At 41.2% G+C, this 20,554-nt stretch overlaps 1 protein-coding gene across 3 annotated transcripts in view; it reads right to left on the reverse strand.

Annotated features, from left to right (window-relative positions):
* Positions 1-20,554, reverse strand: part of USH1C (USH1 protein network component harmonin) — a 123,557-nt gene that overhangs the window by 32,108 nt on the left and 70,895 nt on the right. Inside the window, exons 15-20 of one of the 3 annotated variants that reach the window (XM_054971502.1) lie at positions 15,860-15,909; positions 13,231-13,383; positions 10,797-10,913; positions 8,343-8,852; positions 7,282-7,338; positions 5,531-5,650 (exon numbers count right to left, since the gene is read on the reverse strand). In XM_054971502.1, the coding sequence (XP_054827477.1) occupies positions 5,531-5,650; positions 7,282-7,338; positions 8,343-8,852; positions 10,797-10,913; positions 13,231-13,383; positions 15,860-15,909 (1,007 nt within the window). Of the gene's footprint in view, positions 1-5,530; positions 5,651-7,281; positions 7,339-8,342; positions 8,853-10,796; positions 10,914-13,230; positions 13,384-15,859; positions 15,910-17,839; positions 17,908-20,554 lie in introns of all 3 variants that reach the window. The other 2 variants (XM_054971501.1, XM_054971500.1) reach the window with 2 other exon arrangements.

Below are 20,554 nucleotides of genomic sequence, written 5' to 3' on the forward strand. Positions count from 1 at the left end.
AAAGTCTTTCACAGACAAGAACTGTAAAGTACAAAAAAGTGCTATAGATATTATAAAGACCAACATATTGTTAATAGGAATTCCCATTGCATTTAATAAGCGAGGCATACTGATAACAGTGGCAATTAAGAGATTTTATAGATATATAGAAAAAAATTAGGGCTGATTCTCATGTTACCATTTGATGCAGAAAAGACATTATTACAGAGCAATTTTATTATTTTTTATTATTTATTTTTCTTGTGACACAACTCAATGGAATTGTTGGATTATTGACAAAATTTTTAAAGCAAAAACTGTATATAAATATATATATAAAGGGGGCACTCTACATTTCTTCCCATCCCTACTTTAACTTGTTTCTCAATATGAGACTTACTTTTGTTCTCTGATACTCCTAAATACATAACAAACAACGAGAAGGCTTTAGTTGACATAGGGTATTAGAAAGTAAGAATACCACTAAATTAATTTGTTTTCATAAATTAAATGAGAAGTAAATAAGTACTCGCGTTGTGGCAAAATCCCAATGAACATTTAAATTCCTTTTCAATGCCATCCTAATGTAAGTAGTCAGCCCCAGCCTCCACCATATTTAATAGTTGTTTGATAGCTGCCTATGATATAAAAATCACAAGGCCCCTGGATTAATGCACCCTGGATTAATTCCAGCCAGTGTTGCTGAATCCCGCCCGGAAGATTAAGGCATGAATGAGACATTCATGCAAATGCCGAGGACTGGAGGTGATTGATTTTACTGCCTCCCCAGCTGCGGGCATGAGCTGTGGTAAGAAAGGGTTTTGCTGAGTCACCCTTCTTAGCACATTCCAATACCCTCCTTCCGTGATGAAATTCCCATCCTAAAATCGAGGAGCAATCAGTCAGCACTAATAAGTTTATAATTTGTCTCTGGGAACATGCATTTTCATATCTAAATTCATCAACCCACTTTCCCTAAGACTCTCTCTCCTGACTGAGAACGCAGGGCATTTGAAGCTCTTCCTCCATGGACTACTCTACTATTCAGATAGGTAATTATTGCCCTGAAATCCCTCAAATCTATTCCACCTTCACCACTGCTTTTCCTAGGCATCTTGTGTATTTGTGAACAATCTCGTGTGTGAGAGTGTGTGAGTTTTCCCCTTTAAATATATTCTTTTATTTAAGACCAGAGCCTCGTTTGCCTCCTCGAGGAGTGGACCCTGTAAAAATTGGCAGAGTTAACCCACAATTACCCCTCTCATATAGCCATCCTCGTTGCCACTAACTCCCCCTACTTGCAAGGAGACCAATCCAGGTAACACTAAGAAGAGTTGATGGACTTAGACTGGAGTAACTCTTTTTAGGATAGCACTGTTAAAATCTAGGCTGGGAATATAGATTGACATATGTGGCAAAACACAGTAAGACATGGCTTAATAAACCACACAAGAAACTCAGTGGAGGAAGTTCTCTTTTCAGTTCTTCACAATTTATTGTAATTATCCTATTGCAATCTGAGTAATATTTCAAGCCATTTATTTTAAAATCTAGGTAAAACAATTCCCTCTCACTGAAGCTCACAAACCATTGCTGTGGTAAATATGCTAAGCTCAGAATGTTATCACTCCAGATAATTTTCAAATTACTTAGATGTGCTCTTCATTATAATTTAATGAACTCAACCAGAAAGCAACATCCAAGGGCTACAATTAAAAGGTGGAAACAGCTGTCTGATAAATAGGATGACATTAATGTCTAGCTTGATGCATTCCAGAGGGAGCATTGCAGCAGCCAAAACAACAAAGATCCGTGTGGCACCTCTTAAAGATTAACAAATGTATTCTATCACAAGATTTCATGAAGCAGATCCCTCGTTGCTAGATGGATGAAGTGTTACATTTTGTTGGCAGAGAGATTTATATCCAATGCTACAAACAACAGGATAGTTATTACAGAAAGCTAGAGCGCCCAGCACTGAAAGGCATAGGTACATTTAGGGTTGGAGTGCAGAGTTCCCTCCAGTCATAGCTAACTTATGGTGACCCCGATGGGGTTTTCAAGGGAAGAGACTAGCAGAGGTGGTTTGTCACTGCCTGTCTTTGCAACCCTGCTCTTTGTTGGAGGTCTCCCATCCAATTACTAACCAAGGTTGACCCTGCTTAGCTTCTTAGAGCTGATGAGATCAGGTTCACCTGGGCTGCCCAGGTTAGGGCATATTTCTAGGTCCCTATACCCTCCAAGTGGAAGGGAGGGAACCCAGCACTTACCTCATGCCTCCTGGTAGTGTTGTTTTCTCATGAGCGCAAAGCATATGTGCACTCTTGGCATGTCCATGATGATGTCACTTTAGGGTTGCCAGTCCCTCTTAACCTCCCAGAGGGGGACTGGCTCCCTGCACTCGTGGGGTGGGGGTGCACAGGTGCGCAAAGTGCACACGTGCGCTCCTGCAATCGCGGTGACGTCACTTCTGGGAAGAGCCCACGCTCCACAGGGGCTAGGATTGAGGCTGCTGTGGAGTGTGGGAGCACTCCTGCGCTCCACAGCAGCGCAAAATGGGCCCATTTCGGACCCGTTTTGATGCAGATTGGGCCTGTTTTGGCCTGGATCAGGGCCGCTGTGGAGTGCAGGAGTGCTCCTGCACTCTGCAGCGGCCCAAAACAGGCCTGAAATGTGCCAAAATGGGCCCACTTTGGGCCACTGCAGAACGCAGGAGCACTCTGCAGCGGCCCCGATCCAGGCCAAAATGGTCCCAATCCAGTTGGCTGCTGCACACGGGAGCGTGCAGCACCGCAGGGGAGTGTTCACAGAAGGTGCGTGCCCCTTGCTGCCCAAGTAAGTGGGGGCAGGGTGTGGGGCAGGGGGTCCCCTGCCCCCACCAGGGGTCTGGCATCCCTATGTCACTTCCAGGAGTGATACTTCTGGAAGTGATATCATCATGCAGGCCCCAGAAGTCTCCTGGGCTTTGCACTGGGCTGATGTGGCCCCCCAAACTGGCCGAATCAGCCTGGCACAAAGCCTGAGAGTACTTCCAGGGCCAGAGCCGTCACTCCTGGGAGTGACATCATCATGCTACGCTGGGCGCAAACCCCAGGAGGCCCCTTCCTGTGCCTTTTCCCTCACTGGCCTGGTGACTGGTAGCAGGGGGAGAAGGATGGTTGTGGGGATCCCCTGTCCCCACCAGGGAATGGCAACCCTAAGTATATTGCAGAACATAGAAGAAAATATCCAGACAAAAGAGTAAATGCTTCAGTGTCTAGACAGATTTTAGAACTACATCATCTATTTTTTGTCAATAGAAGTACCAGGTCTACCAATTGGAGCTGCACACAAAAGAATGGATTAGAGGGTGCCATCAATTGTCAGCTGTACCTCATAAACCATACATTTGTATGGCCTACATACAAAAATACAAACCCATGTCCAAGTATAGCAGTTCTAAAATATGTCTCCCCAATGTTCAGCAATGGTTCACAGATCTGGGCACAGAAATAATTAATACTGGTATTTTACAGGTAAGTATAACTGACATTTAGTGATAAGTAACTAGGTCAAGGCCAGCCCTTTAATAAATGTCAGAATTTTTTTACTTGTAATTTTTAATGATCAGCAACTTCTAGCATTGAAAGAGACAGAGTTGAAAAATAACAGTGCAGTCCTAAGCAGTTACTGTAGTCTAAGCCCATCTCCTTTTAATTGAGCAATAAGATATACACAACTGGCTCAGGGGAAGAGAGTTAGAAATCCTTCCTGATCTACTGATACTCAAAATATTCAATAGATCTGGATCAACATTATGTACATTGTCACCATCTTATTTTTCCAATTCATCTGGGAGCAGTATCTGTCCTCTATGACTGAACTGAGTTGGATTTTCATCTGTGCTCTGCAATGTAATGTAGCACACTTAGGTTTCAGAAAGATGGTCTTTTTGAAAACAAATGACATGGGAGCCGAACTTCCTATAATTACTTTTTAAGTAAAAAGATATGTGTGGTCTCTGTTTGGTTGAACAGCCCCATGAGATGTGAAACAGATTTGCAATGAAAGTTCTTCTCTACAAATACTTCAGGAAGGGCCATTTGACTTCTACACAAGTGCATACAGTATTCATTTTATACTTCAGCTGGAGGCATATTGTGAATGGAAAATCACTAAGGCTGCCAGGTTCCTGACAAGGAGGGGAATCCCCTGATCCTGGCTCCTATTTCTTGCCACTGCTCTGGCGCCTGATGGGAGAAACACACATTTTAAAGAGTATTAACTGAAATAATCAATGCTCATTGCTACTTTGGATAATATGTTGCAAAAACTGGTAGCTGCACCAGATGAACGTTTAGTTCAGAGGTCTAAAATCCAATGGGAATGATCCTCAAGTGGATCATAGAGCCCTATCTGCTAAATCACGAGGGCTATTTCTTTGCTGCTTTTTGGAAGACTTTGCAACTAATACACATGCATTGACAACAAAGGCGCTGTGTACCTCCTGCCTCTTTTTGCATGCGTGCTAAGAGGAGTGCCGGGGGCAGTAAGGCTATGATTCAGAGCTGGAAGGTTTCCTTTGTGGTTTTGAATTTTGACTTATTCCTTACTTGGTACATCTCTTGATGCTGGACTTCAAGTTCCTGGCTCTCAAGTCTGCTGCCCACAATGATAATGGTTGTAATTCTGGCTCATTTTCCTGTCACGTGACCCTGATGTCACATAACTTCCTGACATGCCCTTGCTGCTCAGTGGGTCCCATGATGCTACCTGGGAGTTAAAGGTGGTGACAGCATCTGAAAATGTTGGATCACTGTTTTAACCGATATGAAATTTCATGACTCTCCTCATGTGTTCCGTACAGCCAATGAGAAATGATCGTAGTGAGAGACAGCAGAGGACGCTTCACCTTGGCATCTATAGTTAAATGGCATCAGGAAGCAGTTGTTGCCTTTCTGTGACTGAGATCCTCAAAAGCTGCTGCCAGTTAAGAGTACATAAAGGCCTGCCTGGAAGGGGGGACATGGCTTGCTTAGGGAGCCACCTTAAAGTCCCTCCTCACTAGCTTGAACAGTTCCAGTTCTAACTAATGTCAAGGTTCTGCAACATTAAAAGCTTAATTTTTAATCCTGTATATGACCAACAGACTGAGAGATTGATATCCGATAAGAACCGCATGAAGCAAGGAAACATGCACAAGTTTCTGATCTCATGAAACTTGATAAGCATGGATTTTTATATATAATTTATTCTGCTTCTGGAAGTTACGAGGCTATAAAGGGCAAAGAACTATAAAAGGGAATGGAGTCCTGCTTTTGACCACTGGAAATCCTTAGCAAGGCTTCCAGCTTCTGCGATTTTGCGAGGCATTAAACAATACTTACATATTTTTTCCCTGATATAAATGTTTCGTACATCTTAATGTATCTGATCACTCAAGACAACTGACATGTTCAGTGCGTATTTGAGACAGAACACCAACTGAAAGGTAAGCTTTATTGTTAGCATATTAATTGATGTTACAGCCAGAGACATTTGCAGCAAGCAGAATATATTAGCATGGGCTTACCAGGGCTTCTGTTTTGATTGATGGTCTGACCATGATATTGTGGTCAGGATGCAGCATGACTGGTTTGGAGACTACTGGTACAGCTGGGTGACGCTGAGTAGGTGGGCTTGGACAAAATTGCTATAGGGTTCAATTTAAGAATATTACAGACAATGCCTGGGTATTTTATGCAAAGCATTGATTCTAAACACAATTCGTACTCTTAACTTCAATGAACAGTAATCACAATGAATGCAGTATTTGTAATTTATAGATAGCTAATACAAAGGCATTCCTGCTTGCATCAAAAACGTCTCTACATTTCAGCAATCTTCTGGCCAAACAAATGATTTCTTTAAAGGAAGGCGGCAGATTCCTAAAGTGATACTGGCATTATCACATACAAAGCTCTTCATGGCCTTGGTCCTGCATACCTACGGGACCATCTCCCTCCCTGTTCCTGCATAGCAACTTTGCTCATCTGAACAGGGTCTCCTGGAAGCGCCACCCTGCACACAGGCGAAATCAGCAGCAGCCCATACACAAATTTTCTCTGTAGTGGCCCCTACCTTGTAGAATGGCCTGCCTGAGGTCAGGAGAGCCCCCACTCTCTTAGGTTTCCACAAATGACGCAAAACCAAATTATTCTAAAAGGCTTTTGTATTGTAGGGAGGGGGTCTCAGATGCTTCACTAATGAGTTAGAGACTGTAGACTTCACCACTGTTACCTTATGTACTGTTTTAAATATGTGCTCCTATTTGCTATTTGTGCTTCATGTTGTCCAATGTCAACCCTAGGATTGCTTATGTTCTGCTTCAGCCTTTCTTCAACTCTGTATTGGATTCTTGCTAATGCTAAGTCTTTGTAACCTTGTGTTTATTGACCTATGGCATTTTTATGGATATGTCCTTGATATTGACTGTACTAATCTCATACTGTGTAATCCGCCTTGAGTCTCAGTGAGAAAGATGGACTATAAATAAATAAATAAATACATACATACATACATACATACATTGAGAAAGGGAGAGGTCTGTGTTATTTTTGCACTAATCACATCACTCAAATACATCCAATAAAACTCACACAAAGGCATTGCACAGCATCCCCAGAAGCAATTAATATGCAACTGGGGAAGGGGCAGGGAGGCCAGAGAAGCACTGTATTTTTCTGCGAGGAAGATAGTGCTTTATAACAGGGGTCCCAAAGCCCCGGGCCAGTACCAGTCTGTGGCCTGTTAGCAACTGGGCCACACCAGCGGTGTAGTGTGGTCTACGGCAGCACCGGCGAAGGGGCAGGAAGGCAAGTGGCGAGGCAGCCCACTTCCCTGCTTGCCTCCCCCACCCCTGGTCTGTGGAAAAACTGTCTTCCACAAAACCGGTTCCTGGTGCCAAAAAGGATGGGGACCACTGCTTTATAAGACTTCAGAAAATACAACTTTCCTACAACTGAATTTTATCCTTGGAGAAAACATAATCAACTTTTTAACTGCATCGTTGTTGTGCAATAGATTGAACGTGGAAACCTAGTTTATTTTAAAATTTAAGCTTAAATTTGTGCAGTTTTAACAAGAAATTAAAGGCCAAGGGACTCTGTAAACAAAAGGCCATTTGAAAAGAGTGCTTAGAACGTGTGTCTTTGTGGCAAGGCCACCATCACTAGATATTTTATAAATGAAAGAACTGGTTCCTTCTAAGTCCCATCAACTTTTTCTATAGCATTATATTGGAAGATAATAATATCTATTTTATTTACAAATTGCATGACATACCAATGTATTGCCTGATGTGGATGATATTTTGCTGAGGTGAGATGTATTCCGTGAAACCTAAATGAGGATAGGTTTCATACTGATTATGATGATTCAAGAGTGCGATGCATTGTAAAACAGATGATTATGGAGATGAAGAACATGCCAAGTATAGGAGTAATATGCAGATAATGAACCACCATAACAAGCAATCAATCTATATTTCTCTTCAAACAGTACCTTGTTCAGACATGGTAGAAACCCTAAACTTCATTGTTTAGAACAAATTTCAGAATATTTAAAGGAGCCTTGTCTTAATTAAAATAAACGGATTTCCGAATCAAATCTACGTACTTAAATGTCTGTGTCACATGGCAGATTAATGGCACTACAATATGTTACTGATCCCTTTCATACAGGATCTTTAACCCTCTTTGGTTTCTGAAGGCTAATGAATTTTTTCAATATAGGTTTCACACAGCTTAAGGATAAAGTACAACAACAACAAAAATATGATCCAAGCAGGTTTTGGAAAACCTGGATTAAGGCTTCATTATCTGTGGAAGGACAGCATTTTACTGTGAAGGTGCGTGAAATGTTTTAAATAAATAAATGGAAAAATCCAATGACACAAGCTGTGTGGGGGTGGGTGGGAATCATAAATGATCCATTAAAATTTTCATGGGGGTTAATGGGCAGCTTATCAGCAAATTTAGTACAGGCAGTTCTGCATTAGATTTGTTATTTGATCAAACTAGCAATGATGTTTGTTTGTTAACTGCCATATGCATTGGCTCAAATATGCCACAGACAAAAATTGGTAGCAAGAAAAATTCTGTTAATACATACATACTACAAGAACATTTTCCTGCAGTGCTATAGCATTTCATTAAGCTTGTAAGTGTTCATATTGCATAACAAGAGGGAAGAAGTGATAAAGGCAATGTCGTAAACATGCAGTTTATTGGCAATAAATATCATGCAAAGCAAGTCACAATGGAATATATTTGTCTCTCAAACACCTCAAGTTGTGGCAGTAAGTTGTTTGCCACATGCAAAATATATTCCACACTATCTCATACCTTTGGACTGGATAAGTAGGTTTGTTCACTGGTCTGAGAACTGACAGGACTAAAGCTCCTTTCTTTATAGTTTTTCATTTCCCAGTGGTTCTGTGAATCTGCTGACCGACCAGTCTGATAGTTGGGATTACCCATTTTTTCATCCAAATGATTGGGTAGCATATGGAGCGTGCCAGCAGTCTGAGGGGAAGGAAGAGGGGGAGATGGTGGCGGCAGAGGAGCCGGTGTATGCACCCAAGCAGAGGATGGAGGTGGTGGTATCCATGCAGTTGCAGAGGGTACTGGAACCTGCCCCCTAGCAGTCGGGAAATTTTGTGGAGGAAGTGGATAAGGCACCGAGGTTACTGGAACTGTATGGGGCAATGGAGGTGGTGGTGCTGGGCGTTTTGTAGACTTCCCAAGATCATCTAAATTGATATCATCAAGGTCAGTGGTGTGAAGCTGCAAACCACCAGCAAACTTCCGCATGGATGTGCCAGATGGAGAAACAGGAGGACGTACACCTGGTGTCTAGTACAGCAACAGAGATCATTTTAACACACAGTTGCTTAAAATATCTCAATACATCTCTACTTAGACAAGGGCAAGCCACTACTGAAATGCACAATGCCACCAGAGGCTGAAAACAATATAAAAGCAATACGGTGTGCCCATCTATCTCTTTCATATTAAAGGATGAATAAAATACGAACAACCACAAAATATATAGAAGAGTCATTTTAACCAAAGACCCACCATGCTACCCCATGTTTTCATTTAACTTCTGTTGTGGTACTCATCCTTTGCTATGTTTGCAGGGGTTGCTGGTTAACAGAATTGTGGAATAATTTTATTCAGGACTATGATAGAATAATAGGCCCTGGGGTTTTTGCCTTTCTCATAGCGAAAAGAAGATACTGTGTATGGCTGATTACACTGTTACGGTAGTGACATCATCATGCAGGGTCAAAGGCGCCCGTGTGACAATATCACGTGCGCTGGGGAGGGCAAAGAGAGCGGGCTGGTCGCCCTCTCTCGCCGCTGCTGCACCCCTTGTCCCTGCCGGCGCGGGCAGCACAGGGGCAGCAGCAGCCGTGGCAAGAGAGAGAGCTGCAGTGGCCATGGCCTGCTCTCTCTCTCTCGCTGTTGCTGCGGTCACCCCTGTGCAGCCAGCGCTGGCAAGAGAGAGAGAGCAGGCCGTGGCCACTGCAGCTTGCTCTCTCGCCGCCGCCACCGCACCCCTTGTCCCTGCCGGCGCCAGCTGCACAGGGAAGGTGGCTGCGGCGGTGAGAGAGCGGGCTGTGGTGGCCGCAGCAGCAGTGGTGAGAGCGGCATGCTCTTGCAACCACCGCCTGCTTTCTCTCTGCCACCACCCGCTCTCGTGGTGCGGGAGAGCACCCTGCACCCAGGGGCGCACTGTGACATCCAGCCAGGTAAATGGGCACAGGGGGGAGGGTGGGATCGGGGGAACCCCCGCCCTGAGCGGGGGCGGGATGGTAACCCTACTGTCAACTGAACTCTTCATCCACAGCTATGCTGTGCCAAGGCCCATAGAACCTGCAATCAATGGAGTTGTGGCCTGATTCTTCCCAGCACAATGTTTAGGTTATCTTTTCCCTCCCTGCATGATGGGCCTCTGCTCCAGGCACAATAATAATCAGTGATAGCTCATCAGCTGCTCCCTCCTGCGCTGCCACCAGTTTGCAAGAGCAGTATTTTGAGTCCAGTAACACCAAACAGATTTCCAGATTGAGAATCAGAGCTCCTTTCATCAGCTCATACCCTGGAAATCTAGTTGGTCTTTAAGGCGCTACTGGACCCAAATCTTACTCTTCTACTACAGACCAACACAGGTACCCACTTGAAATTATTAATTTGCTGGAGGAAGCAATGGGTAAACCATTGTTGGCGCCACTGAGCTGAGTGGCCCTGCAGCCCTGGCCTGAAGCACAGCAAAGGCTACTCAACTTGGCTTGTTCCAGGGCCTTTTAAACTTCCCATTCTACCCTTGATTGTGTAAAGTCATTCTGAAATTACATGAGTTCACTCAGAAAATTTGAACACTTCGAAGAGTTATAAATAATTAAACAAATGTTCATTCACAAAAATAAGATGGGGGTGTAAGTCTGGCAAAGATTATTCTAATATATCATTTCTTCTTTGAAGTCAAAACTGTTTGTTTTTTCATTTGATGTAATATTGTTTCATGGAAAAAGATAATAATGATCATGGCTATGGGTCTGATTTGAAAAATAAATCAATCTCTCATCACGAAAGGCACTTCTGGAAGTAAGCCCCACTGAATAACATGGGACTTACTCCTGAGCAGAACTGCTTAGGCTTCCTCTCTGTGAGTCTGAAAATTTTTCATTATGCAAACCTTGGAAGAACAAAAGACAGTATTGCTAAAAAGATTTATAGGAGACTTTGTAGAACAACAAAATACACAATTGATGGCTCAGAGCATTGTTTTACCTCAGGAGACTCATTCTCCACTGAGGATATTTGTTCCAATCGTGTTTGACAAAGCTTTTCCACCCAGTGTTGAGTTTTTTCTGATTCCTCTAAATCTTCTCGCTCAGTCTCAGATACCTGAGTCATATTGTCAAAGGACAAAGTATATGGCAATTATTATAAAAACTGTGAATGATGCAAAGATATGAAATATATTCATTATTAAAAGTAAGACTGCAGACACATGACAAGTGTGAACAGCTATTGCCGAAGTTATGAGGAATGCATGTAGTGGATCAGTGAGGCCAATGGGAACAATTATGCTTCCCCATGAGCACACTGTAACATGTAGTTAGTTCTATGTTGTGCAGAAACCCTAACATTCATCTTCTTATCCAATCTTTGCATTGTTTCTGAGCAAATATTTACTCTAAGATGAAGGTTCTGTAAACAAACTTTTCCGTATCCCATCATTCAAAGACTTGTGGCTGAATGTGTAAACTTCCTCCATGGAAAAGCATCATGTTTTTAAGAGATATTAAAGCTCTGTCAGTGGTTGTTTCAAACATGCAAGTCATCACACCACATGGCATAGAGCAAGCGATGAATTTGCATGCATGAATTCAAACTGAATTTATGTCTGCGATGGCCGTTCCTCCCAGATGCTAAACATTTTGTACATCAAAAGGCAAAACAGTGTTCTAGGGATCTCACCTACAGGTATGCAATCTTCACTGATTTCTTAGATCAATGCTTGATTACTGCTTCACAGCTATTTATTTTCTCAGTCTTAACCTCAACTTAAAATGCAGCTGAGCTGTTCAATAGCTTTTAAAGTACTTTCTTGTAAACTTTTCAAATAGCATTACTGACATTTAAATGGTTGTTAATGTGGAAAAAAAATAAAATGCTGACTACATTACAGAACCTAAATATTCCATTTTGATTAATCAATATTGTTACATAGTCAGCTCATAATACTATACAAAACCAAATATTCTGAACAAAAATATTCAGGACAAAATGAAGGTGCAAATCTCCAAACAATTATCTATAAATCAAATGATTTGTCCAGTTTGTTGATGAACATTGCATGGATCCACAGAAAAGAATGGAGCAAAGTTAATGGAATGGATTTTTGCTGGCTTCCCTTTCCTACTGCAGCTTCTGAAAACCTGCAGAAATGCCTGAAACAGAGGGCAAGGGGCTGAGATCCATTAATCAAATTCCTACTCCATTCACAATTTTCAAGTCAATGGAAATTGTCTGTTTCCCCGCATAAACTCTTGCTCCTTTTGCACTAGTAATTGTGACAGTGGAAGGGCAATTTCTGCCAATTCCCCCTTTCAGGGACTGACTAGCCATTTAATTTACCTGGAAAGATCTTGACAGGCCACAGTCTTGGAGAGCTGCAAGCAATCCTTGTGTTGCATTGGCTCTGGTAGTGGTGAGACAGATGGCATTGTTTCACCTATCACCTTCACCACAGAGGCTGCTGCTTCTGACCTTGCTAAAGACACTATGAAGGGGGCATCAGCCACCCTTCCCATAGTGCTACCAGCAAGAGCGATTCTGAGTGAAGGTGATGGGTGCTCACAGGGGCTGCTCTGCTTGGATTTGGCTGGTGGAGATTCAAGAGGAGGCAATGGGTGAGCATGTGCCTATTACTGATGCTGAACAAGTGACTGGCCCGTGGTGGCTGCTCAGTGCAGCTTGTTCCCAGGTCACTTTCACAGGCTTATCTATTTCTTTCCTGGCTAAGCCCCATGTGCCACACTCATACCATTCCTCGGGGTTCCCTGACCTTCAGGAACAGTTTTTTGTTGAGTGCAATGGGCTGCAGTAGTAAGGAATTTGGCAAAGATCTATTCCACGAACTTCACTTACTTCATTTTTGGGGGGATTCAATCCAATACTGTTTTTAGAACATCAAAAGCCTTTACTATAATGTACTTTCTGACGCCTAGCAGCTCCTTATTTTTTTAAGTTAAACTTGCCTAGAATTATATTGAGAAGTAAGAAAAAGAAGGAAATAGACACTGCCTTCAAAAAGAGTAATGTATTTTTCATCTTTTCAGGCATATGCATACACATTCCACCATAGCTGATTCTTTGTATAAATCTATGGGCCAAATTAAATAAGCATCATACTCAAGCACTATATATCAGCGATCAATTTAAAATGTGCATCTATTTGCATATACAAATACCTAGGGGTTTTTTTTCTGGGAAATGAGGAAGAAACACACAGGATTCTTTGAAATATTATTATTTTCAAGCACTATTGCCAAGTATTTTGAAGAGGTGCCGGAACTCCGTTCCACCGCGTTCCCCCTGAAAAAAAGCCCTGCAAATACCTAAACAATATTCATGATCATCTTTTCCCACTTGAAGAGTTGGGAAAACTAAAGAAAGAACAATTACATAACATGGTCTAGATCATAATGCAACATACCTCTTGAACAAGACGGTTGATTTTCAATTGTTTTTCTCTTTCCAGCTTCTCTTCTTTTTCCTTCGCAAGTTTTTGCTCAAATTCCATCTCCATTTTACTCTTCTTCTGTTCACTGAAACTGTCACTTTTGGATTTCTTTCTATCTTTCCCTTTCTGTTATTTTTTAATTATTACATGCATTTAGAACATTTATTCTTTACAGGGCTTAATACTGTAAGTGAAGATTGTCTGAGATAACAAATACATGAGCATCTGTCTTAGAAAAATAGAGCCTATGAATTCACCATGTGCACTGAAGCACAGTGACTGTTGGATCAGATGAATTGCCTTTCAACTAAACCTACAGAGGCCACATTTAATATAACATTGAAAGGGCAGACTGCCTTCCTTATAATACCTAAGGAAATTTGTCACAATTCTCTACAACCACTGCTCTCATGGAACTTTTGCATTACCTTGGATATCTGGCATGGATTAATGAAACCTACATAGCTATCTATTTTTTTTCTTTCCTGGTGAAGTCTATATATAATAATGCCTTTTACATGACAGGTGCTCACATATTTATTAAAAGCATTTCTTTTAATGCGTATGAAAAGAAACCAGAACGTCACACATCCAACACACCACACATATTCAAAATAATACAGCAAACAACTGCAAACCTTAGAGTTCTGTGGAAAACCAAACTGCTTCTTTTGAACTTTTGAAATAATACAAATACAAATGTAAAATGAACATGTGTAATGAAAATGAATTCCTTTTTAAAAATAAAATGAAACTAAAACAATCTTTTGTTCTTCCCAAGTACCTGCCAGTCCATCTCACCAGCCATCACTGTCAATTTATAGGCAACATAGACGAATTATCTTAACGTAAATCCACTCATACCAAGAAGCATTTTTACCCTGCTGTACAGCCACAGAAAACATGTCTCTCTTTAAAAGTGTATGGTGTGTTTACGTAGTAACAGCTGATGTTTAGGACATCAATTTATTTAGGAACATAAAATCCAGTAAAATCCTTTAAAGTCCATCTACCCTCCTAATCTCTAGCATTTTAACTGCTTGATGCCGTTCCAAAGAAGCAGTAGTGATAAAGTACAGAACATATTCAGTGCCTTGGATTAAAGGACCCATAGTTCTCACTGAAGTTAATGGAAAACAGGAAATATCAATGTTATGTAAAAGCTGTTAATTTAGTTGAACCACAGAACAACATGCTTACAATGTGCAACTCCAAACTTTTCTGGATGAGGCAGAATATCTGGACCTCTTTCAGTCTGGCTTCTGATCTGGTTTTGGGATTGCAACTGTCTTCGATTCCCTTAGGGATGATCTTCACTGGTAAACTGGGAATTTGACCCTGTTTATTCTCCTGGGATTCTAAGCGAATTTCAGTACCACCAACCATGCTATCCTGATTGGCAGAGATGAGTATTTGGAGCACCATGCTCAGGTGGTTCCATTCTTGTCTGGTTGATTGGTTTCAAAAGGGGCTACTGGAGGAAAACTCTTCAGCCCGCTAATATCTAGAATGGGGATCTGTAGCATTCTGTTTTGTACCCCATAGAATTTAATGCTTACATAACATTTTAAGTGAAGTTGTTTGTAGGTTTGGAGTAAAGGGTGGCCTATATGGAGATGATGTCCAACCCTACTTCTTTTCAGATGAATTAGGTGAGTCAGTCTGGACATCCTGAATCACTGTCTGGAGCTGGTAATGGGCAAGATGAGCAATAGACTGAGGAGCTGTTAGTTGATAATAAAGCCAGTTGGGGTTTGCAGAGTCAGCCTGTTTTCATGGACTTGCACTCACCTTAAGAAGCAATTTTGTAACATGGCGGTGCTATTAAATTCTGGCCTGCAGATGGACATGCAGATCTTTTCTGGGGCATACAATGCCTTTCACCAGGCTTGATTTGGCTGCAGTTATCCATGCAATGATTACAATGATAGTTGGACTAATGCAATGTATTATATGTGGCCTGTATCTGAAGACTATAGAAACCTGGTTCAAGGTGCATGCTGCTGGCATGTGAGTTATAGGGTTAATCATATCTCTATAGTTTTAAAAGATCACTTCCATCTGCAGGTAAAGAGTTACAATTTTAAAAGTTCCTTCATATTAGTCATTCCCTATACGTAGCACTGCATGTAAAGGGGTAGGCTATAACCTTCCTCACTCATTCTACTGCATGCGTAGACCAGTCCTTGTCTTTCTGTGTTCAACGGGGCTTACTCCCATAAAATGAGAGGATGAGTGATTCCACACACGTTGGATAATGCACTTCCAATCCTCTTTATAGATCATTTGGAACAGATTTTTTTGTGTGTGGAACAAAAAATCCACCTCAAACGATTGATAAAGTGCATTGAAAGTGCATTATCCAACGTGTGCGGAATCAGCCTATGTCACCTTTATTTATATTTGCTGCACATCTTAACAAGAATGTGTTTTTGAATATGCACATTATGTCAAGAAAACAGACCACTTCTTATTTTCATAGTTATCAATACATGTACAATGCTGTTCCTTTTAATGGGAAAACCACAAACTGTATTAGAGAATCCGTTTTACAGCAAACTTTGCCTCTAACACTAGGACAACCACACTCAATATTTTCTACCTTACGAATTGTGGGAAATTTTCCTTCGTAACGATAAAACCATCCAAAATCTATAAAATAGGCAAAGCAGAAATACATGGCTGAGAACATGCACATTACAGATATGCGCATGAGTGGTATTCCATATGTAACCAGCATAATTCTGCTCAAAAGGAAAAAGGCCCATCGTTGGAATAAGTACATAACAGCATGCAGTATCTTTTGTCACACCCATACCTTAACATTGAACAAGCTGTTGGCAACATGCAGATATGGCTACTCATTATTCTTTATACCTACCTATACAGTTGTTCTGCCTGCCTACATATTTTCACAACAATTTTGACACAAGTGCCTTGAATTAGTGATCACTACATGAGGCTTTTGCTATAGACATGAAGCGTCTCCCTCCCTGACCTGCTTGCAAAGATTCACTATAGATACAAGTGAAAATGGCAGTGGGGCAGAACTACCTCTCTTAGGGGAAAAGGTGGAAAAGGTTGTTTATGATTCTTTGGATCCAACCCAATGTGAATTTGATCCCAAAGCAGCCATTTTCTCTAGTGGAATTGATCTCTATTGTCGGGAGATAAGTTGTAATTCCGAGAGATCTCTAGATGCCACCTGGATACTGGCAACAGTATGCTATGCTACAGCAGCTGTATGTCCCTGTCCAGAGAACACTGAAGTATTCCATAAACTATTAAATCTATTTAACGATCCAGCAAAACAAAGTATTATATTTTTACAAATCTCTCCCTCCTATTTTATTGGCTTGTTGCACCAATATAGATAAAAGCACATGACAATAATCAATACTGAGCAATACTAGGCCAAGCTCTTGTATTCTCTAGATGAACTTTTAAACTTTGCATGAACTGTCTGTGTGTGTTTTTCTATGTGTTAGGTAATTCTAACAGGTGTGCTTTCATCCTTTGACAATTAATTAAAATAGTGGACTCTATCGAGATTAATGTTCCTCTATCAGAGATTCAACCAATGGTGATCTCTCAACTTAACTTTTCCTTACACTTCTCAGAGATTTATAGTTTTGTTTTGAAAGCCTGAGAATAACGTAATTTTTTACTAACTGGAAGGTTGTACTATAGAAATTATGAATATTCAGTGAAGCGTCAAACCAATCATTGTTTGTTTGTGCTATCATGTGAATAGACCTTAAATATTTGCATATGAGGTATAAAATTGCAAACACAGATAGAATGGTAGAGCTCTGATGGAAGAAATCTCTTGAGAGAATTTAGGTGAGAACTTATTTTTACCTATGCATTTCATAGAAACTTTGATTATGTTAAACTTGGAATTTATTAAGAAATGTTAGAAAACTTATTTCTTATTGCCTTTCTGTGTTCTGTTTTTATAGGATTTATATTAATAGCCATTTATATTTTGATTACTTGCTTCATTAAAAAACTAGGGTGTATTTTCAATAAAGTGAAATAAACTCTAGACAGGTGTCTGTGTGTTTGATAAAGAGTTGCAAAGCAAGATTGAACCCTGTATAAATAAATGTACTGATAAACAGCTGGTTCAAAAAACTTATCTGTTTGACAGGTCTGAGAACTAATTGCTGTAAGCTTTCCAGGAGAGAGATATATCTTTCTCTTGGCTAGTAGAAGCTTAGTTTCAGACACGGGCAAAAGCTCGTTACAGGCTCAACAATGGTACTACATCCAAATCTATGTATGTGTGAATGCTAAGAATAATGCCTTAATTATTCAATCATAGAATGATTTGAGTCATCTATGACCTGGTTTCTGGAATGTCAAATGGATCCATTAACATATGCTGCTAAGCTAAGCTGCTATAGTTTCTTGGTGCACTGAAAAACCTTCCTTTGTCCATAAGTACAGCATAGCTATTAAATACAGGTTGTGCCCCAATAAGAGAATTATGTTAGTCCAGTATTGACTGACTGTCAGGAGGAAGAGCTGTGCAGAAAGTGTCGAGATCAATATAAGAATCCAAGGCATTACAGCAAACCTGTTGGCTCTCTTTCAGGCTCATTCCACTCATATCTGCTGCAGGCTGGTCAAGTGCATCTAAATCTACTAGAGAAATAAAGGAGGAAAGAAAAAAGAAGGAAAAGATATGATAATGCTCTGGTTCTTTTCCCCATCTTAATGTAGAAGGAATTCTTGGGAGAAATTATGCACAAGTCTTTTTTTTTTTGGAGGAAACTTAAGAATATGGATGAAAATGAAACTTCCTCATACCAAATCAGTTCATCTTGCTCACTACTGTTCTCTCTGACTTGCAGGATCTCAGACAAAGGAAAGTCCTTCCCCATAATAGCTGCCTGAAATATTTTTACTGGCGACACCAGGGACCTCCTACTTCCTTCAGAGAGAACTTGAATTCTATGTAGTCAAACTAAGACAGCATAGGGCTTTCAGGTCCTCAATCCCAGCCTCTGCCCCCTGTCACAACTTATCTGGCCGGCGGGGAGAAAAGGCCTGGGGAATGGGCCCAGGCAAAAAACCTCCTGGGTCTGTGTGCTACTGCCAGCTGCGATGACTTCCTTAAGTGACATCACTGTGCCCGACAGTGGGCATGCTCCCATGCTTCACAGGTGCCCAAACTGGCCTTGTGAAACATGGGAGCCTGCCTGTCACCGGGAGCACACAAGCAAGAGAATCCTCAAGGTAAGTACCAGGTCTCCCCGCTCCCACTGGGAGGGTAAGGGGACCTGGCAACTCTAAGACAGCACCTAAACCAGTCCTGAAGAAAGTGTGATCCACAAAAAAACTTCACAAACAAATGCAACCAGTCAGTCTTATACCATAGCCTGCCAAGGTCTTCACAGTTCCAGGCATGCCCCTGATCTAGAGGGTTGCCATACAAACTGTGTTTAGCTGGGAGGGTCAAAAGTTATGCAGGCCTGCTTCCAAGTCCACAAATTAAACTCCAGTTTCTTTGAAGCTATCCCTAAGTATTTTAAATATACATTTACAGGATGGATATGGTTAATTATCACTTCTCCTTCCTATTGATATTGATATGTGAAAAGGTCCTTTTGTCTTCCGATGAGCAATGAATTCAGAGGACAGGAAATATACAAGAAACTATGAGGGGAACATAGCAGTGAATAAATGTTAGCAAGTGGAGGGAAAATGGATTGTTAACAGAATAAGAGAGAAAGAGCAACTTGTGACTCACAAGATAATGCAACCTGTTATGCAGGCCTAAGAATGGCTTGGTGGGTCTCTGGGTTTTGTTTCCTGCTTGGGATTGCAAACACCCAGCAGGCCACAATATCAGGCTGGAAGTGTACATTCAGCTTGGCAGGTCGCAAGTTGTGCAGATTTGCTTTAGATAAACAATATGCAAAGCATGTGAGTTTCTTCCCACTTCATTTCTTTACTTCTCTGTTTGTATCCTTCCCTCTCCTGGACATTCAGATAGATAACGTGTTTTTAAAATAATGACAGCTGAAGATGTAAAGACAAGCCCAGGACCTGTACTCAGTCTGTATTGCCTCACTGCATCATTCAAATCAACCACAGAATCCACTGCAGATCACCCCTGTTCTTGCCATCACTACCTCCCCACACAGCCCCCTGGAGATATTACTCTAGTATTAGAGACATTTTGAAAAACTGCAGGAAAAGCAGTCTCTCTACAGGTGCCTTTTATAACATTTATTTTATTTACTTCATTTATAGCCAAGCTTTCTCACTGAGATGCATTGAATAGTTTTGTTAATTGTATACACTTTACAAGAAATTCCAAGATAATGTATTTTTAAACTCATAGATCCAGAGGAGTTCACTGTGTTAGTCTGTAGTCGCAAAATAGTAAAGAGTCCAGTAGCACCTTTAAAGCTAACCAACTTTATTGTAGCATAAGCTTTCAAGAACCACAGTTCTCTTCATCAGATGCAAGACATTCTGACGAAGAGAACTGTGGTTCTTGAAAGCTTATGCTACAATAATGTTGGTTAGTTTTAAAGGTGCTACTGGACTCTTTACTTTTAAACTCAATTACTTAAAACTCCATAACAAGGACTGATTGTGAAGGCTCCTACAATGCTGTTATAAAGGTAATCTTGAAGCCAGTCATACACAATCCCAGGAATCATGATAGCACAACCGCATATGCTTCCCAATCTATGAGTAAATATCATTAATTATTATTATTATTTATTGTATTTATATCCTGCCCTCCCCGCAAGCGGGCTCAGGGCGGGTTACAAAGGAAGATAAAATATACAAGATAAAATTATAATAAATTAACATAGCTTTCTAATAAAACACCTGCTCACCATATAAAAACCATATAACATCTGACGGAGGTGGAGGTGCAGCTTAACCATGCGTGGTTACTCATATATGGGGGATAGATGGTCAATACTCCCTACAGACACAGAGGAGACCAGGAGAGAGGCTCATTTGGTGGAAACCCTGATGGCCTCAACCATACACCTGGTGGAACATCTCTGTCTTACAGGCCCACCTGAAGGAGTCAAGATCTTGGCGGGCCCAGGTGTCCTCAGACAGAGAGTTCCACCAGGTCGGGGCCAGGACTGAAAAGGCCCTGGCCCTGGTTGAGGCCAATCAAGCCTCCCTGGGGCCAGGGACCACCAGTAGGTGCTTACTGGCTGATTTCAGCACCCTCCAGGGAGTATATGGGAAGAGATGGTCCCCCAGGTATGCTGGTCCCAATCCGTTTAGGGCTTTATAGGTTAATACCAAAACC

The sequence above is a fragment of the Eublepharis macularius genome, chromosome 2 (genome assembly GCF_028583425.1).
Source record: "Eublepharis macularius isolate TG4126 chromosome 2, MPM_Emac_v1.0, whole genome shotgun sequence".
NCBI lineage: Eukaryota > Metazoa > Chordata > Lepidosauria > Squamata > Eublepharidae > Eublepharis > Eublepharis macularius.